General features: G+C 38.3%; 1 protein-coding gene across 1 annotated transcript in view; it reads right to left on the bottom strand.

Annotated features, from left to right (window-relative positions):
* CALCR (calcitonin receptor) overlaps positions 1-17,865 on the bottom strand; it is a 1,065,293-nt gene that overhangs the window by 197,111 nt on the left and 850,317 nt on the right. Inside the window, exons 12-13 of the mRNA XM_053714051.1 lie at positions 4,382-4,442; positions 4,230-4,296 (exon numbers count right to left, since the gene is read on the bottom strand). Coding sequence (XP_053570026.1) covers positions 4,230-4,296; positions 4,382-4,442 — 128 coding nt within the window. The remainder of the gene's footprint in view (positions 1-4,229; positions 4,297-4,381; positions 4,443-17,865) is intronic.

Raw genomic sequence — 17,865 nt, forward strand, 5'->3', positions numbered from 1 at the left:
GGTTAAGCATACAAAGCTGGAGAGATCTCATATGAAAATGAGCAAAGGGGATCACGTCCAATGCAGCAGTCATGAGACCTAAAACTTCCATGCACATAGCTACTGAAGGGAATGACTGAGACTGAAGGTTCCGACAGGCTGCAACCAATTTTAAATGGCTCTTGTCCGTTAGAGACAGAGTCATGGACACTGAATCTATCTGGAAACCTAAAATGGTGACCCTTGTCTGAGGAATCAAAGAACTTTTTGGTAAATTGATCCTCCAATCATGTTTTCGAAGTGAGATTCTGCAGAATGTAAAGACTCAGCTAGTACCAAGATATCGTCCAAATAAGGAAACACAGCAATACCCCGCTCTCTGATTACAGAGAGTAGGGCACCAAGAACCTATGAAATGATTCTTGGAGCTGTTGCTAGGCCTAAAGGAAGAGCGACAAATTGGTAATGCTTGTCTAGAAAATAGAATCTCACAAACTGATAATGATCTGGATGAATCAGAATATGAAGATATGCATCCTGTAAGTCTATTGTGGACATATAATGCCCTTGCTGAACAAAAGGCAGAATAGTCCTTATAGTCACCATTTTGAAAGTTGGTACTCTTACATAACGATTCAAAATCTGAATGAATTTTCTTTCTTTGGGACAATGAATAGATTTGAATAAAACCCCAGACCCTGTTCCTGAAACGTAACTGGCATGATTACCCCTGAAAACTCCAGGTCTGAAACACACTTCAGGAAAGCCTGAGCCTTTACTGGATTTGCTGGGATGCGTGAGAGAAAATATTTTCTTACAGGAGGTCTTACTCTGAATCCTATTCGGTACCCCTGAGAGACAATACTCAGAATCCATTGATTTTGGACAGAATTTGTCCAAACATCCTTGAAAAATCTTAATCTGCCCCCTACCAGCTGAGCTGGAATGAGGGCCGCACCTTCATGCGGACTTAGGGCCCGGCTTTGGTTTCTTAAATGGCTTGGATTTATTCCAATTTGACGAAGGTTTCCAATTGGAAACAGATTCCTTGGGGGAAGGATTAGGTTTCTGTTCCTTATTTTGTTGAACGGAATGAAAACGGTTAGAAGCTTTAGATTTACCCTTAGGTCTTTTATCTTGAGGCAAAAAAACTCCCTTCCCCCCAGTGACAGTTGAAATAATTGAATCCAACTGAGAACCAAATAACTTATTACCTTGGAAAGAAAGAGATAGCAATCTGGACTTAGAAGTCATGTCAGCATTCCAAGATTTAAGCCACAAAGCTCTTTATTTAAAATAGCTAAATACATAGATTTAATATCAATTTTGATGATATAAAAAATAGCATCACAAATAAAATGATTAGCATGTTGAAGCAAGCGAACAATGCTAGACAAATCAGAATCCAATTCTTTTTGCGCTAAATTTTCCAACCAAAAAGTTGATGCAGCTGCAACATCAGCCAAAGAAATTGTCGGCCTGAGAAGATGACCCGAATATAAATAGGCTTTCCTTAGGTAAGATTCAAGTTTCCTATCTAAATGATCTTTAAAAGAAGTACTATCTTCCATAGGAATAGTAGTACGTTTATGAAGAGTAGAGATAGCCCCATCAACTTTGGGGATCTTTTCCCAAAACTCCAATGTAACTGCTGGTAAAGGATACAATTTTTTAAACTTTGAAGAAGGAATAAAAGAAGTACCAGGCCTATTCCATTCCTTAGAAATTATATCAGAAATAGCATCAGGAACTGAAAAAACCTCTGGAGTAACCACAGGAGGTTTATAAACAGAATTTAAACATTTACTAGTTTTAATATCAAGAGGACCAGTTTCCTCAATATCCAATGTAATCAACACTTCTTTTAACAAAGAACAAATATACTACATTTGAAATAAATAAGTAGATTTGTCAGTGTCAATATCTGAGGAAGGATCTTCTGAATCAGATAGATCCTCATCACAGGAGGATAATTCAGTATGTTGTTGGTCATTTGAAATTTCATCAACTTTATGAGAAGTTTTAAAAGATCTTTTACATTTATTAGAAGGCGGGATGGCATACAAAGCCTTCTGAATAGAATCAGCAATAAATTCTTTTAAATTCACAGGTATATCATCTACATTAGATGTTGAAGGAACAGCAACAGGCAATGTACTATTACTGATGAACACATTATGTGCATGTAAAAGTTTATCATGACAACTATTACAAACCACAGCTAGAGATATAATCTCCACAAGTTTACAACAAATGCACTTAGCCTTGGTAGAACTGTTATCAGGCAGCAAAGTTCCAACAGTGATTTCCGAGACAGGATCAGATTGAGACATCTTGCAAATGTAAGAGAAAAAAATCAACATATAAAGCAAAATGATCAATTTCCTTATATGGCAGTTTCAGGAATGGGAAAAAAATGCAAACAGCATAGCCCTCTGGTAGAGAAAAAAGGCAAGAGGCATATAGGAATGGGGTTTTAAATAATGAAAATATTTGGCGCCAAGTATGACACACAACACAAACAGAAAAATATTTTTGGCGCTAACAACATCCCGAAATGACACAGTTGTGTCATTGAAGACGCAACCTTGTGAAAGGACTTGGCGTCAACTAAGACGCCGGGAGTGACGAATTTGCATCATCGAATGTAACTTCAAAAAAAAAATCTTGCGCCAAAAATGATGCAATATACTTTGCCATTTTGCGCCCTCGCAAGCCTAATTCTGCCCACAAATTTAAAATGACAGTCAATTGAAAAAAAGTCTATACCCCAGGTAAAAAATACAAAAAAAAAAGCATTTCCCAGATATGAAACTGACAGTCTGCAAAAGGAAATATACTGAAAACCTGAATCATGGCAAATATAAGTACAATACATATATTTAGAACTTTATATAAATACATAAAGTGCCAAACCTTAGCTGAGAGTGTCTTAAGTAGAAAACATACTTACCAAAAGACACCCATCCACATATAGCAGATAGCCAAACCAGTACTGAAACAGTTATCAGTAGAGGTAATGGAATATGAGAGTATATCGTCGATCTGAAAAGGGAGGTAGGAGATGAATCTCTACGACCGATAACAGAGAACCTATGAAATAGATCTCCCATGAGGAAAACCATTGCATTTAATAGGTGATACTCCCTTCACATCCCTCTGACATTCACTGTACTCTGAGAGGAATTGGGCTTCAAAATGCTGAGAAGCGCATATCAACGTAGAAATCGTAGCACAAACTTACTTCACCACCTCAATAGGAGGCAAAGTTTGTAAAACTGAATTGTGGGTGTGGTGAGGGGTGTATTTATAGGCATTTTGAGGTTTGGGAAACTTTGCCCCTCCTGGTAGGATTGTATATCCCATACGTCACTAGCTCATGGACTCTTGCCAATTACATGAAAGAAATGGAACAAACGATTAATAAAGGTACATTCCTGCTGTAGTTAGGCACTGGTTTTAAAAACCTGTATTCAGGCCTCCCCAACAGGTCAAATTTTTAGGATGTCCTTGTATGAGAGCAGGTATAATAACCATGTTTACTAATGATAATAATTTCCCCTGTTCTCCAGTTCAGATATCCTCATAATCTGGCCTGTTAGGGAGACATGAGAACAGGTTTGGAAACCAGTGGTTTAAGGAATAATTTAACAAAAAGATATCCAGTCACTTCATTTAGAAATGAGTCAATGAACAACGTATCATTTGAGCATTGGCTTTGCCCAGTCTAAACGTAAACTTATTTTATACTGAAATGGAAATATCCTGTTTATTTGTTAAACATTTTAGCTGCGGTATGAGATTGCAAATCTCCCCATATCCTTATTATAACAGAATCTATGAGCATTTGCCGTTTATTATATCAAAATATAATAAAAAATCATGACCATAAGAAAATCACTCTATATATAGAAAATAATTGAGTCTGTAAAAATCATCAATATGCTCAGGGGTTAAAAAGAGGAATGTAGCCGTACAATTTCAACCTATAAATTATTTAGGCATTTGTTCATATAAATTATCATAGATATTGCATGTTGAATTTGTATGCATAACTTCAATATATTTCCATTTAATTTGGCAAAGATAGATGGTGTATGTAAATTAATTTATGCAGTATATAATACACAGATGTAAATATTAAATTCATTATAGCAAAAGCATTTATAATCTTATTTAATTAAATAGGAGTGAAAACACATTTATGTGAAACCTTATCCCTTTAATTAGCACAAATAATATATTCTTACCAGCAATGCCGCCATTATGGGCCCATGAACTATATACAACAAATGTGTTTCCACACTCATCCAACATCTATAATAAAAACAAATAATCTTTTAGTGAGAAGATTAAATACATAAACATGTTTTGTTTTGGTTACTATACAAAAAACACTCACTTGTCATTGTAGTACTTTGTCCTTGCAAATGCATGAATTGATGCAGGCACTAAAGGAAAGCCTGTAAGGGGGAAAAAAAACTCTAAATAAAAAAATGTAAATATTAATAAGCATTAAGAAATCATACATTTTTTAAAATGTAATTAAAGGAAGATATTGAAGCTTAGCATTTTAGGTTAATAATGAACATTTTTGTTTTTGAGCTGGGGACACTTTAAACATGGTGATATTTCAAGGTTCAAGCCCCCTTCCTCAGACCACACCAGAAAACAAACATTTATAGCCCAAAAGACCCCTCCCCCAAATGTGCAATTGCACCCAAATTGGCTGTAGTCATGGTGAAAAATGGTTAACAAAGATAGTGCATACTAATTAAATACGACACATGAAAATAAAATAGCGTACATACATCACAATTAAAAATACGTTCAAAACAGGTCAATTTTCACTTACATATTACACAAATCCCTTGCTCTTGCTACATCATAGATGGTCATAGGTAGCGACCGCTTGCTACAGAATATAACGTTGTAGATATTTGTAATTTCAAGGAGCTTCAGTTGCATATTTTGCTTACTTAACCATAGCAACTTCTTCAGTAGCTACATGTCCATGTGTAAGAGTTGGAGTGGGGAAGCTATAGGAGCAAAGTAGCTGTAGCAGAAGCAGTTTTAAGGGACAGTCTTGTCAAAATTAAACTTTCATGATTCAGTTAGGCCATGTCATTTTAAACAATTTTCCAATTTACTTTTATCAACAAATGTGCTTTGTTCTCTTGGTATTCTTAGTTGAAAGCTAAACCTAGGTAGGCTCATATGCTAATTCCTTAGCCTCTTATCTGAATGTATTTTGACAGTTTTTCACAACTAGAGGGCATTATTTAATGTGTGCCATATGAATAACATTGTGCTCACACCCGTGGAGTTACTTATGAGAAGGCACGGTTTGGCTAAAATGCATGTCTGTCAAAGAACTCAAATAAGGGGGCAGTTTGGAGAGGCTTAGATACAAGGTAATCACAGAGGTAAAACGTATATTAATATAACCGTGTTGGTTATGCAAAACTGGGGAATGTGTGATCGACTGAATCCCATCATTTCCAAAGTGGCTAGTGATACAGCTGAGGAGGAGCAGTGGGAAGATGCAGAGAAAGGCCTGCAGGTTCCTACACATGACCGCCATAAGGATGGAGGATACACCTGGCTGGCATCTGTTTTACTCTGCCTCAGTGAGGATCTACAGGAGCGGATCAGTGGACAAAGTGAATTCACTTTTGGGAAGTACTGATGGCTTTCCAACGTCACGGCACAGTGAGAGAGTGCTGAAGGGATGGCCCTAGGCATAATTGTTCCAATTTCAGAACTTTCTTTTAAACACCTTCCGCTATGAACACTCTACTTCTAGGGTACATGGTTACTTGCCCTAATAATCTATCCATTTGTTGGTAAGTGAGACAAAGCCTACGTTGCTATATTGGCATATTTCAGACTTGATAGGATTCATTTTTATAGCTACTTGTAAATGTTTTTCTCTTTTTTTTGTGTGTGATAATTGCAGGTACTCCTGATTGCTTATATGTTTTAATTATCTCTACTGGAACTACTACTGTTTTTTTTTTTTTTTAAGTTGAGCAATAGTACAATACTATCTCATTAATTGAAGTCCTCAGATAAATCTACACATTGTTATAATTAGTTGCTCTTCCCCCACACAAACATACTTTGTGGTTTACTTTTGCACCCTCAACATTTATAAGCACAACAATCCCTGGATCTCTTATATGTTATGAATTGATGTGTCCTGTGACAATTCCATACATTTTTTTCTACTCTCACTATAGTCTATACATTATAACCTTCTTGTGTTTATGAGCAGTGTTTACTTGGTTGCTTACTGATCTATAAACCCCATTACATCTTAAGTTCGTGCAACTGTATATGGATACATTTCTCAAATCTCACACCATGAAACATAGAACAAAATCATGTGACAAAAGTTCAAAACCAGTTACTAAATCTGCAGGGCTGAATTTACCTCCTGATGCTCTTATAGAAAATGGGGGCAATGAAACACATCCTATTGTTAAACAAATATCAGAATTGTTTGTACCCCAAAATTGATCATTTACAGAAAGGCATTGATGCGTTAGTGGGGGATATTGAACAATTCACTGCTAGAGTGAGAGATGGAGAGAACTGAATCTCTGAGTTAGAGGATACTTGTGTGATTGAGAGGAACAAAGTAGAATGCCTTGAGAAGCAAACCCCTCTTTTGTGAGAAATATTAGATGACCTTGAGATGCAATAATGTGCGCCTCCTAGGTCTACCAGAATTAAACAAGAAGATCTCATCAGGGTTATTGAAACTACCCTGTCGTTCTCCTTTGGAGAAAGAGGGCAGTATTGAAAAAGCACATAGAGTAGGACCAGAAAGAGAACCAGCTAAGGAAGGAAATTGTCCTAGGCTCATTATGATCAAGTTCCTACACTTTCAAATTAAAGTCCTAATTCTCAGAGCATATATGAAGATAGGTAGCACTTAGTTTGAACTTCAAATGAGTAGTAGATTTTTTTCTGACAAATTTCAAACTTATGTCAATTTCCACTACCCCTGAATCATGTGGCAGCCATCAGCCAATCACAAATGCATATACGTATATTCTGCAAATTCTTACACATGCTCAGCAGGAGCTGGTAACTCAAAAAGTATAAATATAAAAAGACTGCACATTTTGTTAAAGGAAGTGAATTGGAAAGTTGTTTAAAATTGCATTCTCTATCTGAATCATGAAAGTTTAATTTTGGCTTGAGTGTCCCTTTAATAAAAAAGATCAGTTACACTTGCAATACCATCTTATTATATAAATAAATAGAAATGTCTTTAATTTATAAAATCTTAAACATATTTACAAATAATTTATGAACATACAGTATCACTCAAATATATATTAACAAAAGTAAATTGCGGGGGGTGGAGCCGGCTGCCGTGAGGTATGGCCGCACTGTTAGAGAGCTTCGTGAGCTGACGCCCGAAACCTCTGTGATATAGGGCAATTTTGGAGATTGCAAACTGCAAACTACCTCCAAAGCTAATGAGGATGTGACCGGCACGAACAGCAGAGATTAAGGACATTAGACCACGTAATTTAGACACACCCCGTTTCGGGGCCTATGCCACAGTCGCCATCTTAAGCCTGGTGGTGGTAATGCAGATCCCTGTACACCAGTGAAGTTACTGCATGCTTCGCAGGATAAGCGGAGAGCATAACAAAACGTGGATAATTTTAGAACATGATGTCACAAAAAACATCCCAACTTGGCGCTTATTGCTGGCAACCTAAAGTTAATCAACCACTTCTCTTTAAAAAACATCTCATTATAAAAGAAACATTTGCAGTATGGTCCACGATCCCCCCTCTGTTGACAACTGCATTATCTAACCCAGACGTTCCAATAGGAATATCTGTAACCCCTAATTCAATAGATAACCTGTCTAATCTACTACCTCTGTATACATTGTTGGATGCAGGTAAATTAATGCCTAGGCAACAGCTGGAAAGCCTCAACATTATATAATTCACCCACTGGTTCAGGTACCTACAACTCAAACACTTGGTTGACACACACAAATTCAAACTTGATACTAAGAAAGCGTACACCTCTAGAAAAACTCTGCACTCTTGAGTCCTCCCCCTCACATACTATTTCTCTGCTCTATACGCTTCTCATAACACCCTATGAAATAACACATACCGGATGGTTAAATTTTGGCATAGGGAACTTCCATACACCCTCACTGAACAAGAATGGTACACTATCTTCCAAAAAACTCAAAATCTGCACACTCTTCTGCCCTTTTGGAAACCAATTATAAATTCCTTCTCAGATGGTACCTTACCCCCTATAGATTAAATATATATTTTTTCCCAGAAGCTTGTAACCGATGCTGGAGAAATTGTTCAGAAGAGGGTACACCATACCACATTTGGTGGACATGCCCCAAAATCGTGAAATTCTGGCAAGATATCAATGATATTATAAGTAAACTCCTAAATCATGACATACTCCTATACCCCTTAATATACTTATTTCATGTTATTCCTAAACTGTCCTTTAAACACTATGCATCGCTCCTTCAACTAGCTATATGTAGTGCTAAGCAAATAATTCTGAGGTTGTGGAAGTCTGACTCCCCCCTACCTTATCCATGTGGACAGATCAGATAAAACTTAACCTATTCTTAGAAAGATATTTTTCTTACACTACCGGAAAACTTGAATATTACGCTGAACTGTTGTTCTTTTGGGAATCACATTTTCCACTCAAATAGAAGTGATATGACCCTTAACCATTCTAACAACAAGAAACGTCAGATATTCTCCTTGAGCTCTAACTTTCCCCTATTTCCTATCTACAAGCTAGGAGAGATGCACACACCTGTCTATAATTACCATGTTAGGGTTACCAAACAATGCGTGTTGAAATGTTTTTGTATGTAATCTCAGACTGTCTTATTATATATATATCAGTTTTCCTTTATCCTGTTAAAAATGGCATAACTGTTATATTGACTGTTATATTAACTTTTATATTGACTGTTTCAATGGTCTAACCTACTGTTTATTGATTTGTCAATCAAAGCCTGGAACAAGGCTTCATAATAGAGCAAAGACTGAATCCAAGGCTGTTTCAATGGTCTAACCTACTGTTTCAATGGTCTAACCTACTGTTTATCGATTTGTCAATCAAAGCCTGGAACAAGACTTCATATATTCATATAGAGCAAAGACTGAATCCAAGGCAAAAGAACAAATACATAAAGACAGGAGCGTCGACACCGGCGAGGACCGCTGGAGTAGGGGAACCGGTTGGAGAAGGGCAGGCCACTGTGGAAGGTCAGGGAGTGGAGGTTGGGGCCCAACGATCTGGTGGTAGGGCCAGACGGAGCCACCCAGTGAGGAGGACGCAGCTGAAGGGAACACAGGAAGCAGGTAGGTGGAAGGGCAGTGTGGCGGTAGGATGGGTAGTGTGGGGGTGTGATGGGGCAATATAATGGTTGCCAGAAGGCAGAGGGAAGGCCAGAGATGAAGCAAGAGGGCCATGGTTAAAGGGACACAGGCACGGGGATGGCCAAAGGGGATCGGGTTGTGGCTGAGGCCTCAAGGGTAATGAATGGGACCATTCAACAAGAAACATCAGATATTCTCCTTGAGCTCTAACTTTCCCCTCCTTTCAAGGAGAGATGCAAACACCTGTCTATAAGTACCATGTTAGGGTTACCAAACAATGCGTGTTGAAATGTTTTTGTATGTAATCTCAGACTGTCATATTATATATATAAGTTTTCCTTTATCCTGTTAAAAATGGCATAACTGTTATATTGACTGTTATATTAACTTTTATATTGACTGTTTCAATGGTCTAATCTACTGTTTATTGATTTGTCAATCAAAGCCTGGAACAAGGCTTCATAATAGAGCAAAGACTGAATCCAAGGCAAAGAAAGAGACCATAAAGCACTTGTGTTGTAAATTTTCTTTATTGTGATGTTAAATCTTGACATAAATAAAAGATTAAACAAAAAAAAAAAGTAAATTGCAAAGATTATTAGTTATATATTGTATTATTTTAAACTTTAAACTATATTAGTCAAGGTATAAAAGTAAGGGAATTTAGCAATCTTTTGTAGAATACAAAGTTAATTTTATTTTTTTAAATAAAAATAAATCATACACAAATAGGTACACCCTGTCATCAAGGCAAAGCACATATCCTAAAGTGCAAAGTTCAAAAGTGCATACATAAACATAAAATACAAGAAGCACGCAAACATCCTGCTACACCAGACCCTGAATTGTTCAGGCATCGTTTGGGCAGGTTCACTTGGGGATCTATGCATGGTAGCAAGTTTGTAAGTAGGCTTCAGAAAGTAGCAGTGCAGATAAGATGTAATGCAGAAGCAAGTATAAGACAAGCATACATTAACATGCCATTTAAAAAAAAACAACAACAGAGTACAGGAGCAGGCAAAGGAGGCAAGCAATAAGTATAGTATTTGCAAAGTGTGATCCAGAATAGATACAGTTTATGCACACATGAGGAGGGAAGAACTCTTATTGCTCATCTCCTTTGCTCTGTTGCTTCTTTGAAAATGGCATGTGAATGTATACTTGCCTTCTAAGTGCTCCCAAGAAGGGTAACTGGATGTCCTGCTACTCTTGCTTCTGCATTACAACTTATCTGCACCGCTACTTTCTGAAGCCTACTTACAAACTTGATAGGATGCACAGATCCCCAAGTGAACCTGCCCAGACGATGCCTGCATGATTCAAGGTCTGGTGTAAATGATGCCCTAGGGGTCAATTGCTGTTCGAGTGAGATGGGGCTTGGGACAGGTAGATAAGAAAGGGGGGTGGCCCATAAGAGCACCAAAATCTCTTTGCAAGGTCCGTGGGGTAAGAAGCAGACGTTTTTCTGTCACATACCTTGCAAGAGGATGGCAGCTCTACAGGACCTGATTGAGTCGGTGACGGCCTTTGCTAATGCCAGAGGCGCAGAATGGCTGCATCTGCTGATGGTGGGCTCAGCTCCACCGGAGAGCAGGGAGGTCACTGGAAGAGGCAGGACATCACGGCCCTCTGGAGGGAGGAGGGCCAGACCGCCGGAGTGGCTCAGTCCGGACATAGGCGGCAGGGCCAGGACGAAGGGGCCACGCCTGCAGAGAAGAAGTGGGAGGAGAGTGTCGCCTACAAGAGCCGGACCTGCAGCAACAGGAGCGTTGACACCGGCGAGGACTGCTGGAGTAGGGGAAGTAGGGGAGTAGGGAGTAGGGGAACCGGTTGGAGAAGGGCAGACGGCTGCGGCAGGTCAGGGAGCGGAGGTCAGGGCCCAACGATCCAGTGGTAGGGCCAGGCGAAGCCACCCGATGAGGAGGACGCAGGCGAAGGGAACACAGGAAGCAGGTAGGTGGAAGGGCAGTGTGGTGGTAGGATGGGTAGTGTGTCGGTGTGGTGGGGCAATATGATGGTCGCCGGAAGGCGGAGGGAAGGCCAGATATGAAGCAAGGGGGCCATAGTTAAAGGGACACAGGCATGGGGATGGGTAAAGGGGATCGGGTTGTGGCTGAGGCCTCAAGGGTAATGGATGGGACCGGGGGTGCAGCCTGGGATAAGCACATGCCGGATCAAGAGGATAGGTATGGTTAAGCCAGCTGTTATGGGGAGGGAAGCCACAGGAGTTTAGCGGTAGCTGGTTTGGGTAAATTCTTACATAAATTATGTTTTCTTTCATGTAATTGGCAAGAGTCCATGAGCTAGTGTATGGGATAGCAAATACCCAAGATGTGGAACTCCACGCAAGAGTCACTAGAGAGGGAGGAATAAAAATAAAGACAGGCAATTCCGCTGAAAAAATAAGCCACAACCCAAATCAAAAAACTTTAATCATATAATTAAAAAAACTGAAAATATAAGCAGAAGAATCAAACTGAAACAACTGCCTGAAGTATTTTTCTACCAAAACTGCTTCTGAAGAAGAGAAAACATCAAAATGGTAGAATTTAGGAAAAAGAAAGCAAAGAAGACCAAGTTGCTGCTTTGCAAATCTGATCAACAGAAGCTTCATTCTTAAAAACCCAGGAAGTGGAAACTGACCTAGTAGAATGAGCCGTAATCCTCTGAGGTGGAAAATTACCCGACTCCAAATAAGCATGATGAATCAAAAGATTTAACCAAGATGCCAAAGAAATGGCAGAAGCCTTCTGACCTTTCCTAGAACTGGAAAAGATAACAAATAGACTAGAAGAACAAATAGACTAGAAGTCTTCCTGAAAACTTTAGTAGCTTCAACATAATATTTTGAAGCTCTTACCCCATCCAAAGAATGTAAAGATCTCTCCAGAGAATTCTTAGGATTAGGACACAAAGAAGGGACAACAATTTCTCTACTAATGTTGTTAGAGTTCACAACTTTAGGTAAAAATATAAACGAAGTCCGCAAAAACCACCTTATCCCGATGAAAAAATCAGAAAAGGAGACTCACAAGAAAGAGCAGATAAAACAGAAACTCTTCTAGCAGAAGAGATGGCCAAAAGGAACAACACTTTCCAAGAAAGTAATTTAATGTCCAGAAAATGCATAGGCTCAAATGGAGGAGCCTGTAAAGCCTTCAAAACCAAATTAAGACTCCAAGGAGGAGAGATTGATTTAATGACAGGCTTGTTACGAACCAAAGCCTGTACAAAACAATAAATATCAGGAAGTTTAGCAATTTTTCTGTGGAACAAAACAGAAAGAGCAGAGATTTGTCCTTCAAAATACTTGCAGACAAACCCTTATCTACACCATCCTGAAGAAACTGAAAAATTCTAGGAATTCTAAAAGAATGCCAAGAGAATTTATGAGAAGAACACCATGAAATGTAAGTCTTCCAAACTCGATAATAAATCTTTCTAGACACAGACGGTTAGATTTAGAGTTCTGCGGCCAAAGGTGTGCGTTAGCTACGCATGCTTTTTTTTCACCGCACCTTTTTAAATACCGCTGGTATTCAGAGTTCACAGAAGGGCTGCGTTAGGCTCCAAAAAAGGGAGCGTAGAGTATATTTACCGCCACTGCAACTCTCGATACCAGCGGTGCTTACGGACGCGGCCAACTTCAAAAACGTGCTTGTGCACTATTCCCCCATAGGAAACAATGGGGCTGTTTGAGCTGAAAAAAAAACCTAACACCTGCAAAAAAGCAGTGTTAAGCTCCTAACGCAGCCCCATTGTTTCCTATGGGGAAACACTTCCTAAGTCTGCACCTAACACCCTAACATGTACCCCAAGTCTAAACACCCCTAACCTTACACTTATTAACCCCTAATCTGCCGACCCCGCTATCGCTGACCCCTGCATATTATTATTAACCCCTAATCTGCCGCTCCGTACACCGCCGCAACCTACGTTATCCCTATGTACCCCTAATCTGCCCCCCTCAACGTCGCCGACACCTACCTACACTTATTAACCCCTAATCTGCCAACCAGACCGCGCCGCTACTATAATAAATGTATTAACCCCTAAAGCTAAGTCTAACCCTAACACTAACACCCCCCTAAATTAAATATAATTTAAATCTAACGAAATAAATTAACTCTTATTAAATAAATTATTCCTATTTAAAGCTAAATACTTACCTGTAAAATAAATCCTAATATAGCTACAATATAAATTATAATTATAAAGGTAGCCCTCAGTTTACGCCAGGGTTAGGTTCCAGAAGGAATGGTTGTAAATTGAAACCGTTGTAAATTGAAACCCAGTTTATAATGTAAGTCAATGGGAAGTGAGGGAGTTAGGTTCCAGGCCCCTCTCAAAATTGTCATAAGTAACACCTAATACATTATTTTTAAAGCTTTGAAATGAAGACTTTAAATGCTAAACAGCATTATAAACATAATAAAATAATCACACAACACAGAATATATAATTAAACTAAGTTAAATGAACAAAAACATTTGCTGAACAGCATTATAAACCTAATAAAATAATCACACAACACAGACTTCACTTGCATTTTTCTGCAAACAGTTCTTTCTATGCATTCCAATCTGGACTGATTTATAGACAGAAAGATCTTGTTCCTTTGAAATCTGCTCAATAGCTCAGGTCTGGTTAAACTGATTAATTTCAGCTTGCTTGGCTTTGCTGCAACACAAGCAGACAGCTCCACCTACTGGCTATTTTAATAAATGCACTGCTTCTCAATGTTTTTCAATAACAGTCACATGACTGGAAAAAAAGGTTGTTATTCTGAAACGGTGTAAATTGAACCGTTGTAAAACGAGGGCCACCTGTATTGTAGCTATTTTAGGATTAATATTTATTTTACAGGCAACTTTGTATTTATTTTAACCAGGTACAATAGCTATTAAATAGTTAATAACTATTTAATAGTTACCTAGTTAAAATAATTTCAAAATTACCTGTAAAATAAATCCTAACCTAAGTTACAATTAAACCTACACTACACTATCAATAAATAAATTAAATAAACTGCCTACAATTATCTACAATTAAACCTAACACTACACTATCAATACATTAATTAAATACAATACCTACAAATAAATACAATTAAATAAACTAACTAAAGTACAAAAAATAAAAAAGAACTAAGTTACAAAAAATTAAAAAATATTTACAAACATTAGAAAAATATTACAACAATTTTAAACTAATTACACCTACTCTAAGCCCCCTAATAAAATAACAAAGACACCCAAAATAAAAAAATGCCCTACCCTATTCTAAAATTAAAATAGAAAAGCTCTTTTACCTTACCAGCCCTGAAAAGGGCCCTTTGCGGGGCATGCCCCAAAGAATTCAGCTCTTTTGCCTGTAAAAAAAACCATACAATACCCCCCCCAACATTACAACCCACCACCCACATACCCCTAATCTAACCCAAACCCCCCTTAAATAAACCTAACACTAAGCCCCTGAAGATCTCCCTACCTTGTCTTCACCACGCCGGTTTCACCGATCGATCCAGAAGAGCCTCCGATATCTTGATCCAAGCCCAAGCGGGGGGCTGAAGATGTCCATGATCCGGCTGAAGTCTTCATCCAAGCGGGAGCTGAAGAGGTCCATGATCCGACTGAAGTCTTCTATCAAGCGGCATCTTCAATCTTCTTTCTTCCGGATCGATGTAGTTCATCCCGCCGACGCGGAACATCCATCTTCACCGACGACTTCCCAACGAATGGCGGTTCCTTTAAGGGACGTCATCCAAGATGGCATCCCTCGAATTCCGATTGGCTGATAGGATTCTATCAGCCAATCGGAATTAAGGTAGGAAAATTCTGATTGGCTGAAGGAATCAGCCAATCAGATTCAAGTTCAATCCGATTGGATGATCCAATCAGCCAATCAGATTGAGCTCGCCCGGATGGAAGACTTCTTCATCGCCGCCTGGATGATGACTTCATCGGATGGAAGACTTCTTAAGTGCCCCTTGGAGGATCACTTCTGCCGCTCCGGATCTCCTCTTCGGTTCCATCGGTGGGTCGGCTGGCTGAAGACAACTCAAGGTAGGATGATCTTCAGGGGCTTAGTGTTAGGTTTATTTAAGGGGGGGTTTGGGTTAGATTAGGGGTATGTGGGTGGTGGGTTGTAATGTTGGGGGGGGTATTGTATGTTTTTTTTTCCAGGCAAAAGAGCTGAATTCTTTTGGGCATGCCCCGCAAAAGGCCCTTTTAAGGTCTGGTAAGGTAAAAAGAGATTTTTCTATTTGTATTTTAGAATAGGGTAGGGCATTTTTTTATTTTTGGGGGCTTTGTTATTTTATTAGGGGGCTTAGAGTAGGTGTAATTAGCTTAAAATTGTTATAATATTTTTCTAATGTCTGTAAAAAAAAAATATTTTTTGTAACTTAGTTCTTTTTTATTTTTTGTACTTTAGTTAGTTTATTTAATTGTATTTATTTGTAGGTATTGTATTTAATTAATTTATTGATAGTGTAGTGTTAGGTTTAATTGTAACTTAGGTTAGGATTTATTTTACAGGTAATTTTGTAATTATTTTAACTAGGTAACTATTAAATATTTATGAACTATTTAATAGCTATTGTACCTGGTTAAAATAAATACAAAGTTACCTGTAAAATAAATATTAATCCTAAAATAGCTAAAATGTAATTATTATTTATATTGTAGCTATATTAGGGTTTATTTTACAGATTGAGCTCCCATTCTATTGGGTGATCGGAACAGCCAATGGAATGCTAGCTCAATCTGATTGGCTGATTGGATTAGCCAATCGGATTGAACTTGAATCTGATTCGCTGATTCCATCAGCCAATCAGAATTGTCCTACCTTAATTCTGATTGGCTGATAGAATCCTATCAGCCAATCGGAATTCGAGGGATGCCATCTTGGTTGATGTCCCTTAAAGGAACCTTCATTCATCGTCTAGTCTTCGGAAGAAGAGGAAGGATCCACGCTGGAGGTCTTGAAGATCAGCCGGTCATCATCGGATGGAAGAACATAGAAGATGCGGCTTGGATCAAGACTTCAGCCGGAGGATTGATGTCTTCAGCCCCCCGCTTGGGCTTGGATCAAGACATCGGAGCCTGGACGGATCGCAGATACCCAGTGAGGTGAAGATAAGGTAGGAAGATCTTCAGGGGCTTAGTGTTAGGTTTATTTAAGGAAGGTTTGGGATAGATTAGGGGTATGTGGGTGGTGGGTTGTAATGTTGGGGGGGGGAATTGTATGTTTTTTTTCCAGGCAAAAGAGCTGAATTCTTTGGGGCATGCCCCGCAAATGGCCCTTTTAAGGGCTGGTAAGGTAAAAGAGCTTTTCTATTTTAATTTTAGAATAGGGTAGGGCATTTTTTTATTTTGGGGGCTTTGTTATTTTATTAGGGGGCTTAGAGTAGCTGTAATTAGTTTAAAATTGTAATATTTTTCTAATGTTTGTAAATACTTTTTTATTTTTTGTAACAGTTCTTTTTTATTTTTTGTACTTTAGTTAGTTTATTTAATTGTATTTAATTGTAGGTATTTTATTAATTTATTGATAGTGTAGTGTTAGGTTTAATTGTAGATAATTGTAGGTATTTTATTTAATTAATTTATTGCTAGTGTAGTGTTAAGTTTAATTGTAACTTAGGTTAGGATTTATTTTACAGGTAATTTTGTAATTATTTTAACTAGGTAGCTATTAAAGTAACTATTTAATAGCTATTGTACCTGGTTAATATAATTACAAAGTTGCCTGTAAAATAAATATTAATCCTAAAATAGCTACAATATAATTATAATTTATATTGTAGCTATATTAGGGTTTATTTTACAGGTAAGTATTTAGCTTTAACTAGGAATAATTTATTTAATAAGAGTTAATTTATTTCGTTAGATTTAAATTATATTTAACTTATGGGGGTGTTAGTGTTAGGGTTAGACTTAGCTTTAGGGGTTAATACATTTATTATAGTAGCGGCGCGGTCCGGTCGGCAGATTAGGGGTTAATACTTGAAGTTAGGTGTCGGTGAGGTTAGGGAGGGCAGATTAGGGGTTAATACTATTTATTATAGGGTTATTGAGGCGGGAGTGAGGCGGATTAGGGGTTAATAACTATATTATAGTAGCGGCGTGGTCCGGTCGGCAGATTAGGGGTTAATAAGTGTAGGTAGGTGTCGGCGACGTTGAGGGGGGCAGATTAGGGGTTAATAAATATAATATAGGGGTTGGCGGTGTTAGGGGCAGCAGATTAGGGGTACATAAGTATAACGTAGCTGGCGGCGGTGTGCGGTCGGCAAATTAGGGGTTAAAAAAATGTAATCGAGTGGCGGCGATGTGGGGGGACATCGGTTTAGGGGTACATAGGTAGTTTATGGGTGTTAGTGTACTTTAGAGCACAGTATAAGAGCTTTATGAACCGGCATTAGCCCAAAAAGCTCTTAAAACCTGTTTTTTTTCTGCGGCTGGAGTTTTGTCGT

The sequence above is a fragment of the Bombina bombina genome, chromosome 5, assembly GCF_027579735.1.
Source record: "Bombina bombina isolate aBomBom1 chromosome 5, aBomBom1.pri, whole genome shotgun sequence".
Taxonomy (NCBI): Eukaryota; Metazoa; Chordata; class Amphibia; order Anura; family Bombinatoridae; genus Bombina; species Bombina bombina.